Here is a 25,729-nt window from a genome sequence, read left to right on the forward strand (position 1 = left end):
ATGATATCTTAATAAGATATGTTGGCAGTATGCCCACCTGTGCCCAATTTGTTGGTCTGTATCAGAGTAAATTTGAAGTCGTTTTGTTAGATATTTTAAAAGTAGACTTCAGTCTCATCTCTCTTACTACCCCAAACTCTCAAGTTCTTGCTTGACAGGAATGTCTGTTGTCATGCAACAACAAAAAAAAATAGTTGTGTTATGAGAGAGTTCATGGCCAATGCAGTAAATGGCATATCAGGTGCTTTAAGCATTCAATCCTCTATAATCCTCCACCTAGGACAGATTGTGCCTAGTTTGGAGACATGGGCAGAATCTTGCTGTGATTGGGAAGCTTCATCCCTTTTCTATATTGAGTCACATGGCAGATGAGCATTTGCTGCCTCTGATTTCTTTGCAACATCTGTTTAAATACTTATCTTTTAAATACTTGATCATGGTAGGTTTTTTTGTTTGTTTGTTTTTGGGGTTTTTTTTTTTTGTTTGTTTGTTTGTTTGTTTTTTTTTTTTAGTTAAGGGTGGAGAGGTGTAGGTGGGGTAGCTGGAAATCATGATGCTGCAGCAAGATGGCAATGGTGCAACAGTGCTATGGCTAAGAAGAAGTAGGTTTAGTAGGCTAAGAAGCAAGGGATGCGCTAAAGCCTTGAATGAATCAACAGCCCTACCTTGATAAACCTTCGGAAGCGTATTTGCTATTAAGAAACAATCACTAAAATCCTCAAGATGGAGAAAGAATAAAAACAAATAGTATAGTGAGGGCACATAGTGTCTGGGTCTCTTATGGCTGGTTTTGTTATCTTAATACGTGTAATAAAACATAAAGCTAGATAACTTCAACTGACCTAGTGAATCTGCTCATTTTTGTTCATGGTTTACTTTGTTTTTATGCATAGTCTGTGAACCAGCTGGCAATGGAGACAAGAAAGGTGATGAAAGGAAATCATTCCAGAAAAACTGCTGCTTTTGTCAGGGTAGGTGTGAGTAATAGATTTTGAGCCTGCCTTCTGAACAGTAGTGCAATCTTTTACCGCTTAAGCTTATAGTTTTTCCAAAAATTCTTCAAATGTATTTTTGATGCTGTTCATCTCATTTTCTCTAACATTGATCCTTACTCACTAAAGCCAAATGCTCCCGTTAACACCCCCCCAACCTTCCCCAAGGTATCTAATGGGAACTTTGTATATGAAAAACTAACTCACTCTCCAGAGGCAGAAAGGTGTTTGTGTGTATTCTGGAAATCTTAACTTTTCAAAAAACATTTTAAATAGAATATTGTATCCAATTCAACAAAATAGAGGATGAGAGATGGGGAAAACAGTGATGTTAAACTTCTTTCTCACAATATCAGCGCTGATATACTGAGATCAGCGTTTGAATTTCAAATGAACTGTTTGGCTTTAGTGCATGTAAGTCCTCTATGGGTATGGTCAATTGAGCTTTGAACTGTGCTAAAGACTTGTTCAAGCTTGTTCAAGTTTTATGTCCCTCTTCTGACCTGAAACACCGCAACTAAGATGTCAGCATCTTCACGTGTAGTAAGACACGTTTGCGTATGCTACCATCGGTGAATGGACTCTTGCTCGTGGCACCTGGGTATGACTTTTTGCATAGAGAAAGATCTAGGGTAACAGTGGACAACTTTTGTATGCTTGGTGGCCACTCATTCCATCCAGATGTTTGGGCTACTTCAGTAGGTCTGTCTGTAGTGTGCTGCGCTTGATCTCCTTGATCTCTCCGTAAAGTCCCTGCCTTGGCCAGTTTGACAGCCACACTGACCCTGAAGACTGGTAGTCTGCTTTTCTAGTTGGGTTTTGACCGTGGGCTGCAAGCTGGTCACCTGAGGAGAGAGCAACGCTTTGAGCTACAGTGTGATAGAAGTAGTTTTAAGTTGCTCTATTAATCATAATTATAGTTACAGATATTCATAATGGTAGTGGAATAATAGTGGCTGAATTTGGACTTCATGTAACATTTGGAGTTTATTGAAAATCTTTCCCTAAACTGGTTAACAGATTTTGATTCTTAATTGTTTATAACGACAGTAACAAATCACTGTAACTCAGAGTTAAGAATTTTCTTCAATTTCTTTTCTTACTTTAGGCTTGTGTTGCCTTCTGCTTCATTACAATTCCATCTCTGAGCAGTATCTTTGCACGTCTTAATTTGTATCTACACTCAGGACAGGTTGCTCTGGCAAACCAGTGCCTTTCGCAAGGTAAGGCAGGATTGTTGTGTGTACAAACAATAAATTCTCCTATTTCAAAATATTTCCAGTTGTGGATAATAGCATCTTTGAAACATAGAGTACTTAAAATGCAATTAAAATATAGCCCTGTTTCAAGCACTATTACAATGAGAACTTACCATATTAAAGCAGCTCTTCAGGTATAACACTAATCATGTATGGTAAATAACCAGGAGCAATTTGCCATAGACATGACTTTGAGGTAGGTTGTCCTAAGTTAAATGGTTGTCCTAAGTTAAATAACTTTGGAATTACAAAACAACATAGAATATCTTTCTCCTGCAGAATTATCTAAGCACTCTAATCACAAATAACATTCTTATATTAACAGTAGATTAAAAAAAATAGTTCATCTGCATAATAGTGCACCATCTGACAAAATTCTTCAAAAAAATGGACGAAATTAAAACTTCGCAAGTTTCTGGTGTTGTTGGCCTATGAAAACATAAAAGTGATAAACTCTCAGATAGGAAACTCATGCCACTATATCAAAGAGTAATGGATGGCATGATATCGGGTATTATGAAGAATGAAAAATATTTTCTTATTTAATCTGAATGACTGATAGAAGCCTGAGTGCTGTTTTTGGCCATCCTGTTAGCTCATTCTCCAGTAACTGGAAATTCTGATAAATGGTGTCGGCAGAAAAGATTTGGAGCGAATCTGGCAACAGCGTGAGCATTAAGTCTGTATCATAATTTAATATGATCTTGTTTCTCTTCATATGCCAACTGGAAGGTGATTACCTGTTTTAAAAGTCTTCTCATACCTTTAATTGTCAAGAGTATCTATCTTTTTCCTTTTTGAAGTATTGTCATCTACTTCGTTTTCTAATTCTTACTTTAAATGTCTGCCTTCCTAAGGTAGATTGTTTTTCCTTTATGTTTTTTCATTGCTGCAGTGGAAGTAATAAATTGGATTACTGTGCAAAATCTTTTGAGTATTAATTCTTTATTTTAACTTTGTGCTTCTTCACAAGAAGATAAGAAATGTTTTTGTGATTTTAAGGTGATTCTAAGCTATGATTGCTATGTCCTACTGTGCTATATGTTTTGTTATTGTTATTAAGGCTCCTGCAATGAGTATTTAAAATTCAGGGTGAATTGTATGCTTGAAAAAAATCTATCTATCTGTAGATACGTGAGTTTTTTTTTTTTTTTTCTTTTTTTGAACAAATTACAGTTGATCTGATTTTTGAACCACGTGATTTTGACAGAGTGTGCAGGCAATTTTGAGATTTAGAACTTGCCTTTTTCCTGCTTATGTTCAGTGTCAGGCTGTTTCTTTTATAGGCAATGTTTGATGGCTCACCTAGCAGTAGGCTCATGCTTATCATGTCTTACAACATTGTGAGATTCCGCCATATGTGAATGGTTATGGAAATGGTAAGGAAATTCTGTTGTGCATTCCTTTGAAGAAAAGAAGCATAGATCAAGTGTCTAAGTCTCAGTAGCTAAGCTTTGGTTGCCTCGGGTCACAAAAAGTTCTTACGTTTGCCACAAGAAAGTGTTGATACAGTATAGTTGCAATTGTAGCTGGATTTTTTTTTCTTCCCTTTTTTGTGCTTTGCCAAATTAATCATAGGTTAGATCTTGGGAAAGGCCTTGCCTACAGGAGGTAGAGAGAGAACAATTCAGGTGAGTTTAACTTTCCAGAAATTGGGCACAGAATATTGGAAAGGAAGGATTTTTGAGAGACGAGATGCATCAGAATTTCAGGCAATCTCCCAGCAGAAACCTTGGTAATAGTCTTTCAAAAAGTCCTTGTGTACCTGGAGACAGGGCTGGGGTTGATCATCTAGTCTGACTTCTGAGTTCTTGTGAGTGAAAGGTGAATATATCTTTTCATTCACTCACCTGGGTTCTTTCTTCCAGTTTGTGATATTGTCCAAGCTCTGCGTTCACCAGCATGTTCCAGCTGCACAAACAAGTTGCCTTAGCATGCTGATTAAGACTTTTCAGTACATAACTGTTACATTTCTTTGTTTTGAACCTGATGCTGCACGTATAACAAAGCAGAGGGATTTGAAGTAAAGCTGGCTGTTGTGTCTGAGTAAAAGATCTGCAAAGTCAGTTGTTGTGTAATTAGTGTTACACAGTTTCTTTGTAGATAAATTACAAGTTAACCAAAAAAATGACTTTTTTTCCTGCTGTGCTATTTTAATTGATCAGTTTACTTTATGCTTTGTATCAATTTTTGTTGTTATTGCTATGTGTATTGCAGTACCTCTTTTGTTGGAAACCAAATTCAAAGAAGTATCTCTTTAATCAGTATCTCTCAGCCTTTGAAAAGTATGCGCTGTGCTTTTGGGGACCAACATTATGATTTAATAACTTTTCTAAACTACTTCTCCACTACTTATGTCATTCTCCTACTAAGACTTTGGGCCCCAACAATTGCTCACGTAATCAGTGTGAGACTTTATGAAGTGCACAGCTGTGGTTTCGCATATGAACACAGTGCACTCGCAATTAATAGGCATCGCCATTCTGAAATGTTTTAAGGTAGCAGGTGTGTGGAAAATACTATGAACTCAATTTCTAAAATGTGTATTTATTAACCACTCTCCCCTGAAGTTTAGACCCACAAACTATAGACACAAGTGTTTGGTCTATCTCAGCTCAGCTTTTGTTGAAATTAAGCCTATTCTCTTTCCTCCCTCATGTGCAACACAATGGAATACTTCTGTTTTTCTGTAGTTCACTTTTATACAGGATTTATTGTTATTGAGGTGGGGTTTTTTTTCCCCCTCTTAGGAAATCTTTTATTTTGGACACAATTATATTTGCATGTCATTTGTATTAATAATTTAGCATGTGGTGAGCTGTTGTGCAACAGTGACACCACTCTTAATGGACTTTATGAATGGTCTTTGCATGTTTTGGTTTCCTGTAGTGAGATAACGTGTCCTTGAAAGTAACTAATAGTTTCTTTAAGACAGCTCAGTCTGTATCTCAAGAGGGAATGAATGCATTTCAAGTATATAATGAGAAGTACTGATATATTCATAACAGCATACTTAAATCTAGTCAGTTAAATGATGTCAAATAGTTGCTGATCCACTAAAACCAATGCAGCATGAAGTGCAATTTTCAGTGTGCAATTAATGCTACCGTTTGGCTAGGAGGTGGAAATCTTGCCTTGTGTGTAACCTTTATTTCATGCTGATTGGGGTTAGTTTAGAAGAGAATAGAACTAAAAGGTAATGTACCTGATCTGATAGCTCAGTCAGTAATGGGGCATGTGTGTGTGCATGGAATACCTCTTTAAATACTCCAGCTGTTGTTTGTAGTGATTTAATTCTTTTTAATTATTATTTTTAATTTCTGTAGGGAATTTAGCTATTGTGCGATGAGTTTTCATTTTAAGTATTTAACTAAATTAAATTTTACAGGGCTTTTTGATAATAGGATATTGTCTCTAAGTTGTCAATGTATCTAATTTGGAAAAGGAGTAAAATTATCTGATGGAGTAGAGAAGGGGAATGGAAAAGATTGTTCTGTTATAAAGAGGAAGTCCAGATAATAACAGTAAATGGTTTACTGAGCTGAAGATTGCACTGACAGACTACCAAGAACTGGAGAGCCATAGCTAATCTGCTTACAGCTGAGTTTGTGTTTTGCATCCTTCTCAATGCCAAGGTACAGCAATAGTAATCTGTTGGTGTTTGTGTCAAATTGTTCCATTTTTCCACTAAGAAGTTAAAGCCCTGCCTACTGGGATTTGCCACATCACTAATTAAAGCATCTATGTGGCATCTTGTTGAACACCATTTTCATTTGCCTTGTGCCTTGGAGGTTACTCATCAAAATAGGATTGGAATTGCTGTTTTTCTTGGAATAGATGTTCTTTAATACAATGAAATTGAATTAGAAACACGAATTTGTAGGCTCATGTAAAGGACATTATTAAACTGATTTAGTAAGCGACTGTTAGCATACAGATTTTTGATACAGGATGGTGAAGAATCTGAAATGATTCAACTCATTGCGTGATTTGGAGATTAAGACTTAACAACCATTAACATACTTTTTTTTTAAAAAAAAAATGTTCAGCATATTCTGAAATTCAGTTTATAATTTGACAGGCATGATTTTTCAGTGTGTATCTCGTGTTGCCTCTCAGTTGTACTGGTACAACTGCACAGTGAGCCAAAGTGAGTTGAAAATAACCTATTCCAAAAAAAAAAAAGAAGCTGTTCTTATTTTGGATCATTTTCCCAATACAGTTTTGTAAAATCACAACTAGCAGGAGGAGGGGGCTATTTTAAGTTGTCATTGCTGCCATTAAAAATGTTTTGAAAATTGCTTTCTTAGTTGCACAAGTACTGGAGAGTAGCCACTCTTGCGCAGATTTAGGGTGTAGTATTAGTGCACATCAAAACATCTCAAAACACCTTGCAGTCTGTAAGTTGCTTAGGCTTAAAATTTAGTATTACCACACTACTGATAGATAGAAATATTGGGGTGAATTGCTGCAAAAAATGTTGATCCTGTGGCAGCTTCTGAGGTCCAGCATTGGCAAAGGTTACTCTGTCTCTTCGCTGAACCTTCCAAAAGTGGCACCGTTTCTTTCTTTCCTCCTATTCCCTGCAGTGGTATCTAGAACAAATGCTTGAAAGAACTATACAGAAGGAATAAAGAAACAACATTAGCTTTCTAACATGTACTTGGATTGTATTAAACTTTTGGAGACCTTTTGGTTGCAGAATCTTATATTGGCCATTAGGAGATAAGAGACAAATGCTAAAGAAGTGGGCCAAAAGGAAAAAGAAATCTGAGGTTTGACTAGATTCCCTTCCTGAATTCCAAAATAAAAATAAGTGAATAAATTGGTGTTTGCTGAAGGAGAATGGGGAGAAGACATTCCAAGCTAGTATGGCAGGTCTTCATCCAAATAGATGTCTATCCAGGTATGTTGTTCAAAAAGGATTAAACATGATTAATGTCTCCTCTTTGCTTCTGGCTCCCAAGTGGTGCTTTAAGTAAAACAAATCCTTAATTAAGCTTCGAACATTTTAGGTGATTTTGTCCTGAATACATAGCATGCATTTCTGGACGGCCTGTTAAAAGCACACCTCAGGAAGTAGAGTATGGGATTTTACAGGTTGCATATGCTTTTCCCCCTACTGAATCTCTAAATGTGCTGTATAGAGGCAGTGGTGCCGACACAGAATAATAAACTGCCATCAGCCACGCTTTCTGTCATAGGGAGTGCTTGGACTAAACTGAGATTAAATGCATGTTCCGTTGCGTCACTTTTCTGGGTTTTGAAACAGGTAATGCTTTATTTTCACATTTTTCCTCCTTGTGGAAGTGCTGCTTTGCTTGTCAGAGAACAGACAGCATGATTGCAATCATTGGTCACCGCATTCAGCAGGTGGGTGAAGATGAAACAACTTTTTGACACTATATTTTGAGTAACATTTTTAAGGCTGTGAAATCTTTGTCTCACTTCAGAAATAACATACTGAGTGAATAATGTAATTCAACTGATTTTGAGTGACTGATTTCACCAAGACATTGTCAAAAAAAAAGTCTTTGTCCCCAGAACTAGGCAACACAGAGTTTTACTTTAACAAGTACAAATTTTAATTTTGAAGAATACAGTACTTAATATACTTTGAAATACTTATTGTTCTGCTCTTTAAATGTAGCTGAAATGCATTTTCCTCAGTAGATTGCAAAATGAATTTCTTTTTCTCCTTCACAGAAAGTTGCTTCTCCTTGAATGTTCTATAAATGTGCCAGGCTTCAGTCACACTTTGGACATGTATGGTGTGGAGCATTTTAATAAGTATTTTATTTATATATATATATATATATATATATATATAAAATATTGGTTTAGTGTATATTCTCAGTGGTATTAGATACCATTTTTATTAATAAAGATTCCTTTCTAATCCAAAAATATTTATAGATATGAGAAATATAAACAGAGAGAAGATGAAAGGTGGAATTTAGAGAAATAAGGTCCTGAAGAGGTTTTTTCAATTAATATTAAATCTGGAGATTTCTTAGCTCCCATTCATTGAGTTTTTTGTTATTCCTCTTTTCATCCTAGCCGATGGCTTTTCCATATGGCTTGAGGGAGGTGACACCTCTGTAAGCTTTTCAAACTAGTATTTCATCAGTGTCTGTTCTTACGTGGACTGTGTTGGATCAAAAGTCCATCTAGCCCAGTGTCTTGTTTCTGAGAACTAAGGAAGCATGTAGGAAATAGTAGGTACAAAATGATGTTTTCCAGCTTTCAACTACCAGTGGACTGAATATTCAATAAAGGTTGCATGTTGGGCCATGGTATTTAACAGAACAGATGGACCAATCTTCTAGGAATTTAATTTTTTAACCGGTTTTTGCTTTTGGTCTTTGTAACTTCGCATGATCGTGAGTTCCACAGTTGCATGCTACTTGGAAATCATCTTCGTTGGGGTTTTTTTTTTTTCATTGTGTTTAAATGCTGTTTGAGTGTTTCAGGGGATGCAGTTGATCAGCAGGTAATGTTGTGGAAAATTTCAGTTCTCGGTGCATTTTCTTCCTGCCACTTAAGAGATATTGGAGCTGGTAAATTCCTGACAAGTTTTAGTCAACTTAGTCTTATCTAAAATGGAAACAGCTCATACTGTAATGCCTTTCTTTAAGATAGGAAAACTAGGACTGTATTCAAGACATAAATGCATAACTGCTATAAAAATGATACAGTGACACTTTATTTTTCTGTTACTGTCCTAATGATTCCTAATATTGCTTGGCTTTCTGACAGCTGTTGAGGATGCAGTTTTCAGGAAACTGTCCATAATGACTCCAAGATCTTTCATGAGTGTAGACAGCTTATTTAGAACTTATCTGTCTGTAGTTATAGTACAGGTTATTTCTTTCCCCACATGCCTTACTAATATTAGAGTTCATCTGCTGCTCTGTTGGTCAGAATTAGGAGATCCTTTTGCTACTCCTTGCAGGCAGTTTCGAGAATACTCTGCAAAGCTTGTCACCTCCCAGTTCACTGTTCTGCCCAGGTCCTTTTAAGAATATGTATCTTTCCATAAAGCCTTAAGGAATCTAGTAGTAGTTTCATTTCACTGTGAAAACTATCATTTTATTCTCACTATTTCCTTCCCCCCGTCTTTTACGAGGTTAGGAATCCTCAGGAGGGCTTTCCCTATCTTTTGTCAACTTAGTTTTTTAAGAGCCTTTTGTATGAGGTACATTAAAAGCTTATTTTTTATTTTTTAAAGATTTCCTTTTTAAAAAAAGTATTCATATTGCCTATATCACTTTTAATCACAAACTTGTTGATTCATTGGAAAACTTCATAGGTTTCTAAGGAATGTTTTTTCTGTGCAAAAAAGATATTGACTCTTAAGTGAGGCATCATTTATTGTGTCTGCTTGTTTGTGGTTTTTTATGGTTTCCATCACCACAGTGGAGAGAAACTATAGTTTTTATTTCAGTTTCCAATGTCATTAGTGGCGCTCTCTTTAAAGACTACTGTTCCTATTTCACCTTAAAGTCTTTAGAGATTACATGGAGTTTAGCAAGGTAAGTTGAGTTTTGTTGTTACTATTGACTACAGTTTAAGAATTAAAAATCTTGAATCCAGTGTCCTTGAACATCTCTGTTTTGATTTAGTTTTTCCCCTTCCACTTAAAGCTGCATACCTTTTTGTCTGGAAGTAGCAAGGCCTTGTTAATAAACAGATTTATAGGCAAGCACTTCCTAAAACTATAGGTCCACATTATTCTCTTTCTATCTATAGGTAATACAGAGTATGAATAGACATAGTGTGTTCCAGTTCACCAAGTTCATTTTTGTTACTTCAAATAATTGTCTGTCATTTCTGGATTAAAAGTGATGTTTAGAGAGTTTAAAGATTCAGAATGTTCTGTAGATGAACAGCTCAAGGGCCGAACATGTTTCATAGATGTGGCAAAACTCTCACAATTACTTCGTCAGTGTTAAGAGTTCCAAATGTTTGCAGTGCTTGATCCTCAACTGAGTAATGTGTTAATGGCAACCCAGTGTGCTTTTTATAAATTATCTTTTTTATTATTATTATTAGAGTACAAGTTTTCAACGATTTTGCTTCTGCATCCAACAGATGTTGGAAATTTAATGAAATATTAGAATATGCTCTTTGTAGAACAGTCGTAGGACACAAAAGTGATTTGGAATGCAGAAGACTGCAGATGGTTCCTGTTTTTGTTTTTTTTTGGGCGGACTTAGCCTTGTGTGATTGTATGTGACTAAATAGTTTGTGTGGGTAGGTTAAACTTCTTACTTCCTCTTGCCCTTTGGAAGTCCACTTCAGGAGCGTAATTGTTTTCCTAGCTCTAACAACTTTGTTTCTCCCTGTCTTTTGCTGGACTGAAATCTTTGGTTAGCACAGTTTAATGGACTATCGCAGATGCAGTGACTACAACTGTAAATTAAATTTTTATATACAAACTTTAATTTTTATATATGAAAATGTCTCTATAAATCTGTGTACTCATACAGATAGATAGATATAATAAGTGTGTGTGTGCATATGTATATTTATATGTTTGTATGTATGTACTGTTATGAATACTAACATAGGAAAACATCTACACACTGATTTCACTTGTTTTTTCTGTAGCAGAATATTATCAGAAGTGCTGACTTGGATGAGATTGTTGATTTTCCTAGCCTGAAGGTCAGCATGTATGCTTGGGGGAAAGACTTATAGCGTTGTGGTCAACTAAAATGAAGGAGCTGCTGGGAAAGGATAGATTTAGCGAAGCATGAAGTATGTCATGTTCGGTGCACTGCACACGATATGAACAGTGTCTGGGAAGACTTTATCATGATGATTTGTCGTAATGAGAAGGCTGCTCTCCCCTTATCTAACCTAACAGTGGCTCTCTTTAGAAGCAGAATCCTACTGGATTTGCCAAGGCAAATACAGGAAAAAGACATCCTTCACCAGAAAAAGCCTTTTTCAAAATTTTTTTTTTTTTTTTATTCAGCAAAAAGTGCATCATTATGTTTTAAGGTAGCTCTTTGTTAGAGACTTTATGGAAGCCAGGGAAGGGCAGTGCATCTGTTTGGCTTGAAGCATCTGTACAGTAATAACTTGATAAATAGATATTAATAGATAGAGAAAAAGCACAGTTACATAATCTCATAGTTATTGAGATTCAGAATTAAATACTGATGCATATTTAATTCTTAAGAAAATAGTCAACACTTCTGTAAGTACCTATTTAGTGATGTCTTTCTCCAAACTCAAAACACCTGATGCATTCTCCAACACTTCTCTATGAAAGAAGAGGGTGACAGTGTTTTGGGGACTGTTGAGTTTCTGAAAACTCTAATAAAATTTTTGTATTAATGTGAATTTACTTTGGTTTTGCTTCTAATGAAGCATATGTTTTCTAGGTGAATGTGCCGTTAGTGCTCCGGTGTAAGAACCATTTTGTGGTTGATACAGATTGGCCGAGCTAGGAATGGATGTCTTCTCAATTGCCAGTACACTGGATGTGCCAGAAGTAAAGCAAAATGTCCTTCTTTTTAAAATAGAAAATGCAACTGATTGATTGCTTTTACACCCTGTTGCATTTTTGCTTTGCCTTTCTGGGTTGTGGTGGACAGGGAGAACGAGGCAAAGAAAGAGAATGGAAAGGGAGGGGGCCATGAGCTGCCCTGCAATGACGAGCCAGATCTGGGGGCTGTGGGGCACCCTACGAAGGACAGCAGCTGGTGGAGACAGCAGGGAGGCAGCAGCCCTGGGGTGCAGTGCGGAGGGAAGAAAGGCATGGGAGCACCGAGGAGCTTGTTGCAGAAGGAGCTGGAAGTCATGGCGCATCATTCTTAAGGTGCTCAGCCAAGATGAGGAGAAGGCTCTTAACTCTCAGTAAGGGCAAGAGATTAAGAAGAGTAAATCGGATCAAATTGCAGTTATCTGTAGTGAAGACAAGAGGTTTTGTTTTTGTGTTAAGGTAAATGTTTTGAGTATCTATGACTAATGTCTTTGGGGGCTAGGTAATTAAGCAGGTAGTTAATTAAGATGAGGTAGTTTGCAGCTCTTCTAATTCATTGTGAAGGTTAATTGCTGCACAGATCATTCCTGCACCAATAAGAAATAACTTCAGAAGGCAGGAATGTTCTCTGCACAGACATGGAAACTTTGGTATGCAGACGATTTTCTGGGACACATTTTTTTTTCTGTTTGTCTGGTCACATGTTTTGATTATATGGTGATGTGAGGCATGTACTTTTTTTTTTTTCTATTGAGACAACTGTCGAAGTGATAGCAGTTCATTTACTTGTGCTAGAATTAACATCTGCTGCTGCTTGCCTTCCCTTAATAAAGCTCTGAGAATGATTACTTACCTTCCTTTGAGCTGGCTGTGTAAACTAATATGTTGTTTGAAATAAATAAGAAAACTTTCTTTCAACTTGAAATAAATTTGCAAGATAAAAGGGAATATGAGATTTGAGTGAAGAAGTATGCGGTTTAAGTACTGAAAAGTTCAGAAGATCTCAAATGCTTGTATGCTGAAAAGAAGTAAGAGTCAGAAGAATTACAATTTTTTTCCAAAGCATGTGTTTCACTGGTATTCCTCATAAGCTTAAATTAGATATCAGCTTGTCCTGTATTTAGCAAACTTGCTTGGAGTCTCATGTGTTCAAATGAGTATTTCCTGAGCAAATTGCGTTGCTAGAAATGACCCTGCATACTGTCAGTGGCATGTCCATCCCTACCTAATGCATCTTGTCTTTCTCCAGGAATTGTTTTGTTCCCTTTGCTGTAATTTGACTTCTTAGCTTTAGCTTCTCTGTTCTTGTAAAATGAAGATGAGCCTATTATTAATTCTAAAAGTCATCTGAAGAATAAACAACTTGAATGAGATTTAGATACTTAGATATTCTGAGAAGTAGCCAAAAAAGTGCAAAAGAATGTTCCTATCAGGAGTTTTTTTGTTACCATATGGGAACCTCCAGAGTAAAGGGAAAATATTATTGTTTTCATTGTGGATATTAACTTAAACAACAGAAAAACAGATATTCTGGTGTTATTTTTGTACAATTAGAAAGATGCATAATAATTATGAAAAATCTCCTAATAGCTATTTTTCCAAGGTCATAAATGCAGTTATGCATATGTTCATTTCCTGTGGTCTATTTGAAATAAACTCTAACCAATGATCAGATCACAGCATGACTGCTATAGAAATTGGAGTGATAATACAGCAACTATATTTTGTTTTGTAGCTGATGCATTTTTCAAAGCTGCAGTGAGCCTTGTTCCTGAAGTGCCAAAAATGATCAATATAGATGGAAAGATGCGACCTTCTGAATCTTTTCTCCTGGAATTCCTCTGTAATTTTTTTTCCACATTATTAGTCGTTCCGGTAAGTTTTATGTGTGAATAGCAAATTTATATTTGTCTTTTCTGTTTTTAGAGTAGACCTGCTTTAATTTGGACTTTCCTTGTGTTTTGTTACATACCTACTGTTTTGCGTTTGATGATGGTAGTACTCTTTATCATGCAGTGAGGCAAAGATGTCAGAAGTTCCTCGAGCATTACTCAGTCTGGAGAACGCTGCTTCGCAACTTTAGCAAAGGAATGCTGCACATTGAACCCAAACGCCTGTTAACAGATAGCTTTTGCTGAATCAAACGCTCTGTTTCATAGTCACCAAGAACTGCCTTGCCAGAAATATGAACTCCCAGATTGGTAGCCGGAAATGTCCCACTAGTGGTTGTGGATTGTGCAGGAAGTTTGTGATAAAATAGGGCCTTGAACTGGAATCCTTTTGTCCCTAGGCTTAGCACTCTGAAATGTCCCTGCTATCACAAGAGTAAAATAAAGTATTTTGCAGACAATGTCATCTTGAAAAGGATATTGCAGTCAAGTTGCTGTTGATCAGCTAAATCCAAGTGGCTGTCCTCATGCAAGCTCTTAGCCTCCAGAGGTGCAAGGTCATGCATTTCTTTAGTATAGTTTTACATTATAATTAATCCATAGTAATTGAGGACTATCACGAAGGGAGCTTGTCATGCTTCTGCCCATGAGTTGATGTAATGGAAGACAGTTGTGTATTTTGGGGAGTGGGAGATGCAGTGGTTTAGTTTTCCATCAGCAAGCTGAACCAGTTTGCTCCCTGGCTGCAAAATCCTGAGCTGCAGTGCCAAGTAGGGTAGCAGAGCAAGCGTTCAGAGGCAGACACATTTTACAAAATATTACAATTCTACATCCTTCCAATTTTTAGCTAACTATTAAGTTTAAATGCAAATACGTGTTACTCTCCTTTGTGTATTTTTAAACTACTCCTGAAATGTGAGGAAAAAACATAAACTAATCTGAAAGATCTTAGATAAAGCTTTCATAAGCAAGGTATTTTGTTGACCTTACAGAAAAAGAGAGGTCTCTGACTCACAAGACTGCACTTAGTGAAAACCTGACACTTGAAGATTTTACCTCCTTTTGTTAACAGCTCTGTCCTTACTGGAGAGGATTCTGCTTTCCTGGCAAGGGTTGGCCTGGTGTCATGGCTTTTGAGGAGGGATAAGGGAGAGAAGGAAGTTGGTTTTTTTCTTTCATTTTTCTTTGGCTAGGCTTGGAGAAGCAGCACAGTATTGCCATGCAAATCTTTCTGATTAGACCAGCCTATTCCCCTTCTCCCTGTGGAGGGGGGCCTCATAAGCCATGCCTTTTCAGCAGCGTGGAAGTGCTATAATTATATTCCTTTCATATTAAGATTGTTGATCGTCTGTAACTTTGACTTCCCAGTGTAGGTGTTCTCCTGAAACTCGTAATTACATGAGTAATATACTTGTTTCTGTAGCTAGCAAATTATTTGAATAAAAAATTCTATATAGTGTGTGTAATTTTAGAGGCTTAGCTGTTAAGAAGCTGACAATTACTTTTGTATTATTCCCTCTGACTAGAAAACAAAGCATTTCAGAGTTTGTCTACTGAGGCTGCCTAGATCAAGTTTGTGATTATGGGTCAAATAGACATTTTAGAAGAAAGCTATAGCATGTTTTTAAAAGTGTGTACTGGAAGCATGCTGCAGAAAAGTAGTTGTCAGTTTTAATTACATTGTAGCTTTTACTGTTTATAGAGCCAGTACTGCAACTGAAAAATCTCAGACAAATCCTAATAATCCTATTTTTATTTCTTTTGACCTGTTTTCTATAGGACCATCCAGAACAAGGAGTATTGTTTCTTGTGCGAGGACTACTAAATGTGATTCAGGATTATACTTGGGAGGATAACAGTGATGACAAAATCCGGATTTATACCAATGTTTTGCATCTCCTGTCCGCAATGACTCAGGAAACATATATCTACCATGTAGATAAAGGTGATAAGTAAAGGTGATCCTGTGTTTGGATCCTGTGTTCTGCTGTGCAATTTGTGGAATTGCATCACAGCAGAATCTAGTTAATGAAGATAATGTTAGTCAAACTTAAAAAAATGGATCGTTTTCCTCTCCAAGTCTATGTATTTTGTTTTTAAAATAATCACAGGAGTTGGCTGCCAAGCAGATACACAGTCTATTCTTTATGTAAATCTGTGAAGAGTGGCTTAATTAGCTTGTTCATGGTGTTGATGCAGATACTTAGGACTATAGGCTTTTCAAGTGAATATCAGAACTTCATTCTATATATACGGAGGGGTTTTTCTTTTAGTCCAAATTATCAACTTGATGTACACATATTTTTAATGCTTTATGTGCGTATATTAACAATTCAGATTCTCAGAGTATAAATCCCAGTATTCATTAAGCGACGTATTGGCTGCTTTGAAGGCAGGTTTTCAATTTTGGAAATTGTGATAGTATCTTAAAAAATAATAAAAAAAAAGTCCTCAGAATAGTTTTCCCTCCTTTCCTTTCACCCCCCCCCCCCCCAAAAAAAAGTACAGATTTTGCATTTTATTAAATGGCTATAGTATCTTGGTAAGAACATAATATTTTGATTGCTCAAGAATTTGATGGTTTGCCTCTTAATCATAGAGGGCTCACTATATTAAGCAGGGCTTTCAAAAGAAGGTAGGCTAAAATACATTCTAGAGGTCATCTGTTGAATAGTCTGTCAGAGTTACCAACTGTCTCTTGCAGTTAGCAACTTAGAAAATAGTTGTTAGCAGACCCATTAGTCTAAAGTAAATATCTACTTGTTCAAATTCTCTAAGGAAATGTGGTTTGGATTCTTTCTTTTTAATGAATAAAATAACCACATAACCCCAAGATGCAAGTTAATTTTAAATGCTTGAAGTCTGGTGGGATATTCAAATGGAAGGTGATGGGGAAGTACAAATTAGTAATTTTTCATCTGTAGTTGAGCAATGATTTTCTTTTATAGATGGACCATGTACCCTAACTATTTAAAATGAAGTTTTTTGGGGGAAAAGGGGATCGCTTTTTCTCTTATGTTCTATTGTTCACTTGGAATACTCTTGAGTTTATAAATTTTTGTAACTTTCTTCTTAGAAAAATGTTGTTGAAGTGGACATGCATATGTGGTGTTAAAATAAATGAAAGTATAAGTAAGTGAGGCCAAAACACTTGTTTAAAATTATGGTTAAATAAGCTCTAAAAAGTCACCAGCTCTCTCTTTCCAAAAAATCTTTAAAGTCTCTGAAATTGAAAATATACTTTCTGAATCTGTCTCTCCATGCCTTTGAGATAATCGAGGTTTTATTTTAGAAAAAAAAATATGTATAATGCATTTTCATTTGAAAATCTTACACTGTGTGAAATATATTAACTGTTTGACCCAAACCTGCTCCCACAGAAGACGATGGCCAAATTCTCCTAGGATTATGAGATCTAGGAGTTTATCTCTATGGAAAGTGCAGAAATTGGCACAGTATGTTGCTTTGCATTTGGAGTATAGCAGATATTTATGAGCCCAGCTGTGTCTCCAGTAACACAGAACAGGCTTTGATAAGCTAGGAGATGCTTTTTGGTTTTATGTTCCTAAAATCAGGATGACATAGTAGGCAGCCAAGCAGTATGCGCTTAAGCAAGATTGTTTTCCGTGTGTTGGGAGAAGGTTGTTTTATGATTTCCAAATATGGTCTTCTACAAATAGCTGGAAATAGCTGGTGTTCTCAGTAGCAAGTTGATGTGTAGCTTTAGTCAGACCTAAGCTTGAATTCTCTCTGCAGTTGATTCCAATGATACCCTGTATGGTGGAGACTCCAAGTTCCTGGCTGAAATTAATAAACTCTGTGAAACAGTGATAGCACAGATCCTGGATCATCTCAAAACCCTTGGAAAAGAAGAGGTATGTCCTTATTCAACTTGATTCAATGCAGAAGTAAAATGACTTCAGAGTTAAATAAACCTTCTTCTTGACGAGGCTTTGGCCTTTTAGAAAGCTCTGGGAACTTTACAAGAGGGAATTAGGTAGTTTTACTTGATTAAAAAATTGAGTTGATCATAGAGTTTGGCCTGTGGTAGAAAGGATCTAGTGATGTGAAAGAGATCATTGAGCATTTATAAAGTATTTTTGAGGTATGGGCTCAAGTTAAGTGCTAAGGTGCATGCTGTACTTGACCAGCTTGTGCATGGACAGTACTAGAGGCAGCTCTGGTGCATGGTATTGTGTCGATTCTGAAGGTCTATCAGAGGATGCATTTTTGTTGCAAAGCAGAACCGTGACTGCAGAACAGTATAGTAAGGTTAGAGTTAGCTTTCAATTAACTTGCCAACTAACTAGCTTGAGTACTAGTGCAGTCTGGCTATGGAAGCATAAAGCTCAGTGTGGGATAACTTTTTTCTTTTGATTTCTGTCTATAATGACATGCTCCATGGTGCTGTTGCTGGACTACAATTACTGACTTAAGCTAGAGAATTTGCGATAGTACCACAGTCTCTCCTTTAATTGCAATATAGTTATATCTGAAACCTGCTGCATGTCTTCAGTTGTTGTTCCTTCTGACTGTCGCTTTTCTTTCTCCATAAATAATCACTTATTTTTTCCTTTGTGCCAGTATCTTATTTTCTTGCCAGCTAAATTAGACCCTAAAATGCCCACTTATGTCATGGGCAAACTGAGAATTCACTAGATAGTCTGTTACAGAGTAAAATACAATGGAAATCTTTAATTTGTAAAAGTTTTAAATCCTAGACACTAGGATGAATTCAGGAGAGAGGTGCAGAGAGAGGGAAAAGATATTCTGGCTTTATCCTGGTTTTAGTGCAAGGTGATATTAGGTAAGGAAGAATCTTGGCAGTTTATTGGTGTTCTCGATCGGAATTCAGAGGATCTGAAAAATCAAATATATCTTAATGTATTGTATGTGAGAGGCAAGTGACTAACGTTTTCCATATTGCTGAAATCGTGAGAACTTGCTGTTCTGATAATGTATCTGTTTGAGATTCAGGCCCTCAGCAATTTTCTAATTACCCCTAGTAAAATACTGCATATTGGTAGAAATCTTTTGGCTCGTAGACTGGGATGGAGTGTAGACTGGGGAGGCTGAGGGCATGATAATTTGATTAAAAAAAGAAAATGGAACTTCTTTGATAGGCTGAGCAGGAGCCTATAATGTTTACCTCTACAGAATGTATTAAGTGATGCTCATTTGGGGACCACTATGCAAAATTTAGCTTTTCCCCTGCTTTTGCTATCCTCCTTAAGCTAAAGAGAAGGGTGAGGAATTAATTTCAAACTAGATAGTTCAGGTAATACTAGCAGACAGATGCTATAACAGTGCCTAGACTGTCATTTTTAGTACTTGAGGAAGCTTTTGCAGCCCATGCTGAGCTCTAGGCTGCAACAGTGGACTTGGAGCAAGTATCAGAGCCAGTTATTTTAAAGCTATACATGGGAGTGCCTGTGGGCTAGAGGCATCCTCAGAGGAAGTGACATGTCTAAATGCACAAATGCTTTTCTAACATAAATCTTGAGTATCCTTGTGTCATGGGGTCTGGCAAAATTCACTGAAAGAATGCAGGAATGGATATTTGGATTGCTAGCCAGAATTTCATGAAGTGTAAAGTACGTGGTCCACTGTATGCAAGAGTCCATTTTTTCTCTGTTATGCTGTATGAAATTAGGATGTTTTTCTGCGCTTTGGAGGGGATAGGACACAAGGGATGTAATACATAATCCTAGAACACGTGACCTTGTAGTTTGTATTTTATTTCATTGTCATCAGAAGGTTATGGAAAACATGCTGCCAAGAAAGCAGACAGTTCTTTCTGATGTGGGAATTGTTAGTCCCATGATGTATGTGGTTGCCAAATAGTTGTCTGTTCATTTCTATTTGCTGCCTGTAAATAAGTCATGTGAGTTGGAGTGCCACCTACAATGCAGCCTCAGTTATGTCAGCAGGCTTGGCAGCCCACAGGCATGGGTTTCTCGCTTGGGTTTGAGGTTAGTGCCATGTTGCACCAATGTTCCTGTTCATCAACATGTAAAGTCCCGTCCAGCTCCTTTTGCTGATTTTTAGACGTAGTGAGATTTACTGCATACCCGAGCTTCTCACTCTTCACTTTGCACTATGTAACAGATGGTTGCCCAGAGAGGTTGTGGAGTCTCCTTCCTTGGAGATGCTCAAAAGCCATCTGGACACGATCCTGTGCAATGTGCCCTAGGTGACCCTGCTTGAGCACGGAGGTTGGACTAGATGATTTCCAGAAGTCCCTTCCAAACTCTGTGATTCTGCGATTAGATCCCCAAATCCTGTCTATGACTGTTACTAACTCAGTGTACTGAGGAAGGTTTATGTGCATCACAGTCTTCCAGTTCTCTCTAATGTGTTTCTAGATTCTTTTTGAAGCATGGCCCTTTTTGAAGTACATATGTTTCAAATCATTTGAAATACTATCTGTGTTTTTAAAAATTGATTATATATTTGCATAAATATTGGCTGGAAAACCCTGCTAGTGATAGTCAGACTCCTAAGTACTGCTGTTTTTGCATTCTGCCCTGTAATGCAACTGTCTCACTTCTAACAGGGAAACCTTCAAGCAACTTCTGGGAACCTCTTTGAAGTTTGTATTCAGTGGAAGATAAATAGGCATTAGATGATTGGGGGGGGGGGGAAAGAGCAACAACAAAAAAAAAAACACAAGTAGTGCCTCATTTTGCTAATCCAGGCTGCATGGTGATGGGGCAGGGGAAAGGCTATGTGCCTCATGAATAATGTGACAAAGCACAGGCCCTTATACTCTGTATTTTTTCCCCCTAAGGATATTAATCCTACAGGAAAAATGCTGTAGTATTTAAGCATTGACAACTACTCCTTCCATTGTATGTCTTTTGAGAATAATTTCTGGGATATACTATATCCTCTATTCTTCCTTGCCACTTCTTTAATAGCTTTGCCGTCTTTCATATTTATTTGGGCAACTGATAGTTTGGCTTGTGCCATTTCTTTGATTAATAGCAGTTGACCTCTCTTCTACTGGCAATGAGAAGTGGAACTAATTTACTTCCTGTCCCTTAGGGAAAGGGCATAGGCTGTGTGGCTGCATTTGTATCATGTCAGGAGAGCACAGTGCTCACTGCACTCTTGTTACCCTACATTCTTCTTACTCTCCCTGTAACTCTGTACCTGAATGCTGTATAATGGCTACAGCAAACATATATTGAACTTAAAGGGCTGAAGTGAAGTGTTAAATTCATTAATCAGGGTGGTGAGTTGACAGCTTAGTTCTAACTACTCTGCTGCTGCTGTTTCAAGATAAGATGGAGCTCTGCTTTCAGCAGTGGTCTTTCTTGAGCAAAAAACAAAGTACAACTGCAGCTAGGCATTGTAAACAAATAGTGTGTCTTGGATACATCTAATAATAATTTTTGCCCATTTCTATAAAATAAGCTTAAAAAGGCTAGAAGGACAAGAGATGCTACTTTTGTAGATCTCCAATAGTATCTTGATTGCTTCTGGTTTCCACTCGCATCAAATCTGGGTGGTAGCATCCCTTAAGTTTAGTGCAGGACTGTCTGAGTCCCAGAACAACTCGGTAGAGGTTAAAGAGGATGGTGCTCTGCAGTTTGCCACAAAGGAGAGGGTCCTCCCAGGGTATCTCCTTGGCAATTTTATGCAAATGTGCAACAAGTATGTTGGTGTTACTCAGGTCTCAGTAAAGGAATAGCAGCAAAAATCTGTCATCAGAAATAATTAATTTGTATGACTGCTGGACTTGTGTTCATCCAGACTAATGATCGTGGTATCTAGAAATCTAAAGCCATACTGATGTGAGGTAAGTGCAAGGTTGGTTGGTGAGTGAGTGATTTCTATGCAACAGTAAGGAGTTATGAGGGTGTTTTATTGTTTTTTATAAGCTACTTAGTAGTATGTCATGCCAAAGTGATATGAGATACAGAAGTCAGGGATTATTTTGATTTGCAGCAAATTAGGTTAGTTCAAAAGTGAACTCATGAATCTCGTGCTCATGTCTTTGTAACTATAACTATTGATAGATGTGTATTATAGAAGGACTGTCTGCCCCTTTCATTTTCCTGAGCTCTTTGATTTTTGGATTATGCCAGGTATTTTAGGATGGCTGCATGATAATATGAGGGTTTTTTTTGTTTTTTCATTTATAGACTCTGAAGCGACAGAGCCAGCTAGCGCTCTATTTCTTTAACACTATTTTGGCTCATGGAGATCTACGAAACAACAAACTAAACCAGCTTTCAGTCAATCTCTGGAATCTTGCTCAGAAACATGGCTTTGCTGACACCAAGACCATGGTAAGGAAAACAGATAATGCACAGAAATCTTAGTTAAGATCTCTCCCACTGCTCCTCCATTTGGGAAAACATAAAATTACTTGCTTGATTTAGAATAGCATTTTTATGAAAGAGGAGAGAAAACTTAACTGGCAATTTTGCTTTGAAGTCTGTTCAGAATAAATAGCTGGTGGCCTTTGCATGCAGAGCACTTAATAAAATGAAATGGAAGTTCACCTGGTCTGCAAGTAGTTCTTGTCCAAAAAAAAAAAAAAAAGAGAGAGAGAGAGAGAGAACAAACCCCACCCTCTATAGTCTGAGATCAAAAGCATTTTTAAAATGCTTCTTGGTAAATAGGCAACCTCCCTTATTTGGACTGGTTTAGCATCTTTCTAGCGCTTTTAAATATATTTCACAAATTAATTTAAGGAACCTGAAGATGGTGGGTCCTAGACCTTTTTTCAGTACAGGAAACATAAGCTTTAAGAGAAATACAGCATTTTTATTTAGTGGAGGATCTGCATGGTCTCGTCTTGAAAAGTAGTTTTTTTTTTGTTTGTTTGTTTGTTTGTTTTAAGCCTTGCTTAAGGGAGATAGCCAGCTCTGGAATCAGAAATGCAAGATTACATATCCAGTGGAATTTAGGGAAATCAAGAGTGTTTACTGCAACACCTTGACACGTGGCATAAATGACAGAATGTGAAATGAGAAAAGACAAAGACTAAAAAATCTCAAACTGTCTTCCTTTTCATACCCAGGTAAAAACACTAGAATACATCAAGAGGCGAAGCAAACAACCTGAAATGAGTCACTTCACAGACTTGGCCCTTCGACTTCCACTGCAGTCCAGGACCTGATGAATGCTTCTTTTCCAAGGAGGTATCTGTCCAGAGGGCATGTAGCCAAGGCCATATATCACTCATTCTTCTAGCATTTGACTAGATAGAGCTCAGTGTATTTTAATTTTATTTACAGCATGACAGATTTACTTGGACAAAGGTAAAACTCTTCTTAGAGTGCAGTAACTTGACCTGAATTTCTGTTTCCAGTTCTGCCATTACATTCTTAATTTAAATGCTAATTTAGATTCAGTAAAAGGTATTTTGAACTTCTGTGGTAGCAAAAGCTTTTCCAAACCTAATCTGATGTTCATTTTAGCAACAAAGGAAGAATATAATCAGCACAGATCAGTCCACTGCCTCCAGACATCATCTCACTTGTGGAATAGTCTGTCCTGTGTAAAAATCAGTATCTCAATGTAATAATCCTAAAAAATCATCCTTATACTTGGGATGCTGCCAACATCTGTATGGTCAGTTCCAGTAAAAGAGAAAAATGGCTGAGATATTGCTGTTAAAAATTTCTGCAATATATTTGCACAGACATGTTTATGCTTTCACTTTAGTTCAGTGGTATTTTGTAAAATGGAATCCTGAAATGCTATTTCAGAGGAAAACAAACATATTCAAAGTACTTCATATTCTCAAAGTGCACTGTATCTCTGAATAAAACAGTTAATTTGCAGTTCCTCTGTTTGTTCTGGGGGAGTCTCTTTGTGTATACTCACTTTTCACTTAATCATTCTGGAATTTAATTACTACTGTACTACGTAATAAATTTCACTCATTTTTGGCCTGTGATAAAGAACCATGCTGAGAGCTTTTATTTATTGCTACTTTTGCTTAGCGGTGAGTAGTTTACTGAGCTAAACCCTTATATGGATGTTAAGATACTATTTTGCACAAAAATGTTATTTCGTTGAGGCTAAACATGTAATCAGTTTTGCTAGGCCCATCTTCAAGGAGTTAGTAGGCTGATGAGTGTTAATATATGTCACCCAAATTATTAACCATTCCTTTCTTGTTCTACGTTTTTCTTCTCTTGAGTGGTTACTGAAGCAGAGTATATGCATGTATTTTGTAATATAGGATTGTATAGACTATATGTGTAAGCAAAGTAAACTATAGGAACACCAAATAATTATGAAGTAGTATCAGCCTGCAATGAAACCTTTCCAATCTTTAGTAAGCAGCTATTTTAGTTATATTGACTTGCCTTAAATAACTTTGCATAAAGCACCCACTATCTATAGTGAAGTGGCAGTATTGCAAACGTTATCACATCGCCCTTTAATTTAGCTTTCTTTCTTGCTGCAACCACATAGAACAACTTTCAAGAGCATGTAGATGATTCGTCGTGTTGGGCTTAGGAACCTAGCCCAACAGGGCTGAGCTCTCTAAAGCAGGCCAGTAAGTCATAGTAAGCAGCTGCCTGTAAGGTAGAAATTCCCCTTTGGGCTGTTATGCTGCTATAAACCCAGAGTGGAGTTGTTTCAGATCATGTGTAATGGAAACTCTTATAGCAGGCTTATAAGTGTCCCAACCTTTCCTCTTCCCCATATATACAATTTTCACCTGTTATCATTTGAGTACAATACAACTTTGGTTTCTTTAGTGATACAAGACTGCCATGTGAAATGCAATCCCCCATTTTGCATCTGGTTTTATTAGTGCAAAAGTAGGTCATGATAGGCAGAAAAATATAGTTAGTTATTGGGAAAAAACCCTAAACATCTAGTTTAGAAGCTAATACAACCACTCTAATAAACTGCTTTTGGCTTTCTTCCATGCTAGATCAAAATTAATTTTAGTTAAAGTACTCCACTTAAAATAGATCAAATGTTTCTTCTGTATATAGCAAACTGCTTGAACAAAGCTGTCCCAGGTATCTGCCCTCCACCTCCAACTACACCATTTACATGTGCACACTTTGATCAGGAGCTAGGGGCCAGGCTATCCACAGAGCTATCCTCGAGCAACATACTGGTATTTACTGTTTTTCCAGGGGGGAAAAAAGTCCTCTTCTGAAAGCAAGGCTAGACCTAGTACCACCTCCAGCATTTTCATTCCTGGTAATGCAAGGAAGACAAGTCCAAGGCTGGGTTCAGTGCATTCTGGGCAACTCCCAGACTTCCTTCCTAGATGTGGAAACTTTCCAAGGCTGGGTCTGCAGCAGAAAGCCATATATGTTGTTCTCTCCTCCTAAAGGAAGTTACTAGATGTTTTCCTACCTGTTCCTCTTAATTTAGTGCTAGACAAGTATTTGTGGGCCTGAATTCAGCATTTGTCTTAAACAACAGTGTGAGGGGACCAGGTGCTCCCTTGGCACTGTTTGTTGCGCTGCTATCAAAAGTGCAAGTTCTAGTTGGTGAGAGAACTCCACTACCTGCAGTAAGTAAAGCACAGCTGAAGCCAGGAAAGGCCTGTGAAGCCAGTCACTCCGTTTGGAGAAGCACTGGCACAGAACAAGTCGCTCACGTGAGGTGGTTTGAAGTGACACCCTAAAAGGCAATTTCCTGAGACAAGCACAGGCCCTCTAGGAGGCAGTTCAGCACTGCCTTCTCCCCACAGGTGGGAAGGGATCGATACACAGTGACTGCTTACACTAGAGCCTCTGCCTCATTTTAATCCTCCCTCAGGAGTTGCCCAGTGTGCACTGGAACAAACTATTGCTTTGCTCTCACAGGCTGAGCCTGGAGACAGCTGCTTTCCAGTACAGCAGTGCTAGGCAGAAGGCTATTGTGGAAAGAGAGGTTCCCTTAAAAGAGTAAAAAATAGCAGGCAAGCAGACATCAAGCAAGATACTGCTAGCCAAGGTAGACTCCTGAATGCACACTGCAAATAAATATTTGATTGCCCTTTTAGTCTGTACTCTTAAAAAGCCAATGGAAGTGCAGTTTATGTGACTGAAAAAAATCCAAAGGTTAGAAGTTTCATTCAAACTGATTTATAATGAAACCCATCAGCACCCTATTAAA

General features: G+C 37.3%; 1 protein-coding gene across 4 annotated transcripts in view; it reads left to right on the forward strand.

The window, feature by feature from the left end:
• VPS35L (VPS35 endosomal protein sorting factor like) overlaps positions 1-23,559 on the forward strand; it is a 58,279-nt gene extending 34,720 nt beyond the window's left edge. For all 4 annotated transcript variants that reach the window (XM_062587990.1, XM_062587991.1, XM_062587993.1 and 1 more), the window contains 7 exons: positions 894-971; positions 2,101-2,215; positions 13,483-13,622; positions 15,416-15,581; positions 17,393-17,511; positions 21,787-21,933; positions 22,671-23,559. In XM_062587990.1, the coding sequence (XP_062443974.1) occupies positions 894-971; positions 2,101-2,215; positions 13,483-13,622; positions 15,416-15,581; positions 17,393-17,511; positions 21,787-21,933; positions 22,671-22,769 (864 nt within the window). In that variant the 3' untranslated portion in view covers positions 22,770-23,559. The remainder of the gene's footprint in view (positions 1-893; positions 972-2,100; positions 2,216-13,482; positions 13,623-15,415; positions 15,582-17,392; positions 17,512-21,786; positions 21,934-22,670) is intronic.
• The last annotated feature ends 2,170 nt before the right edge of the window (positions 23,560-25,729 follow it).

The sequence above is a fragment of the Rhea pennata genome, chromosome 15 (assembly GCF_028389875.1).
Source record: "Rhea pennata isolate bPtePen1 chromosome 15, bPtePen1.pri, whole genome shotgun sequence".
Taxonomy (NCBI): Eukaryota; Metazoa; Chordata; class Aves; order Rheiformes; family Rheidae; genus Rhea; species Rhea pennata.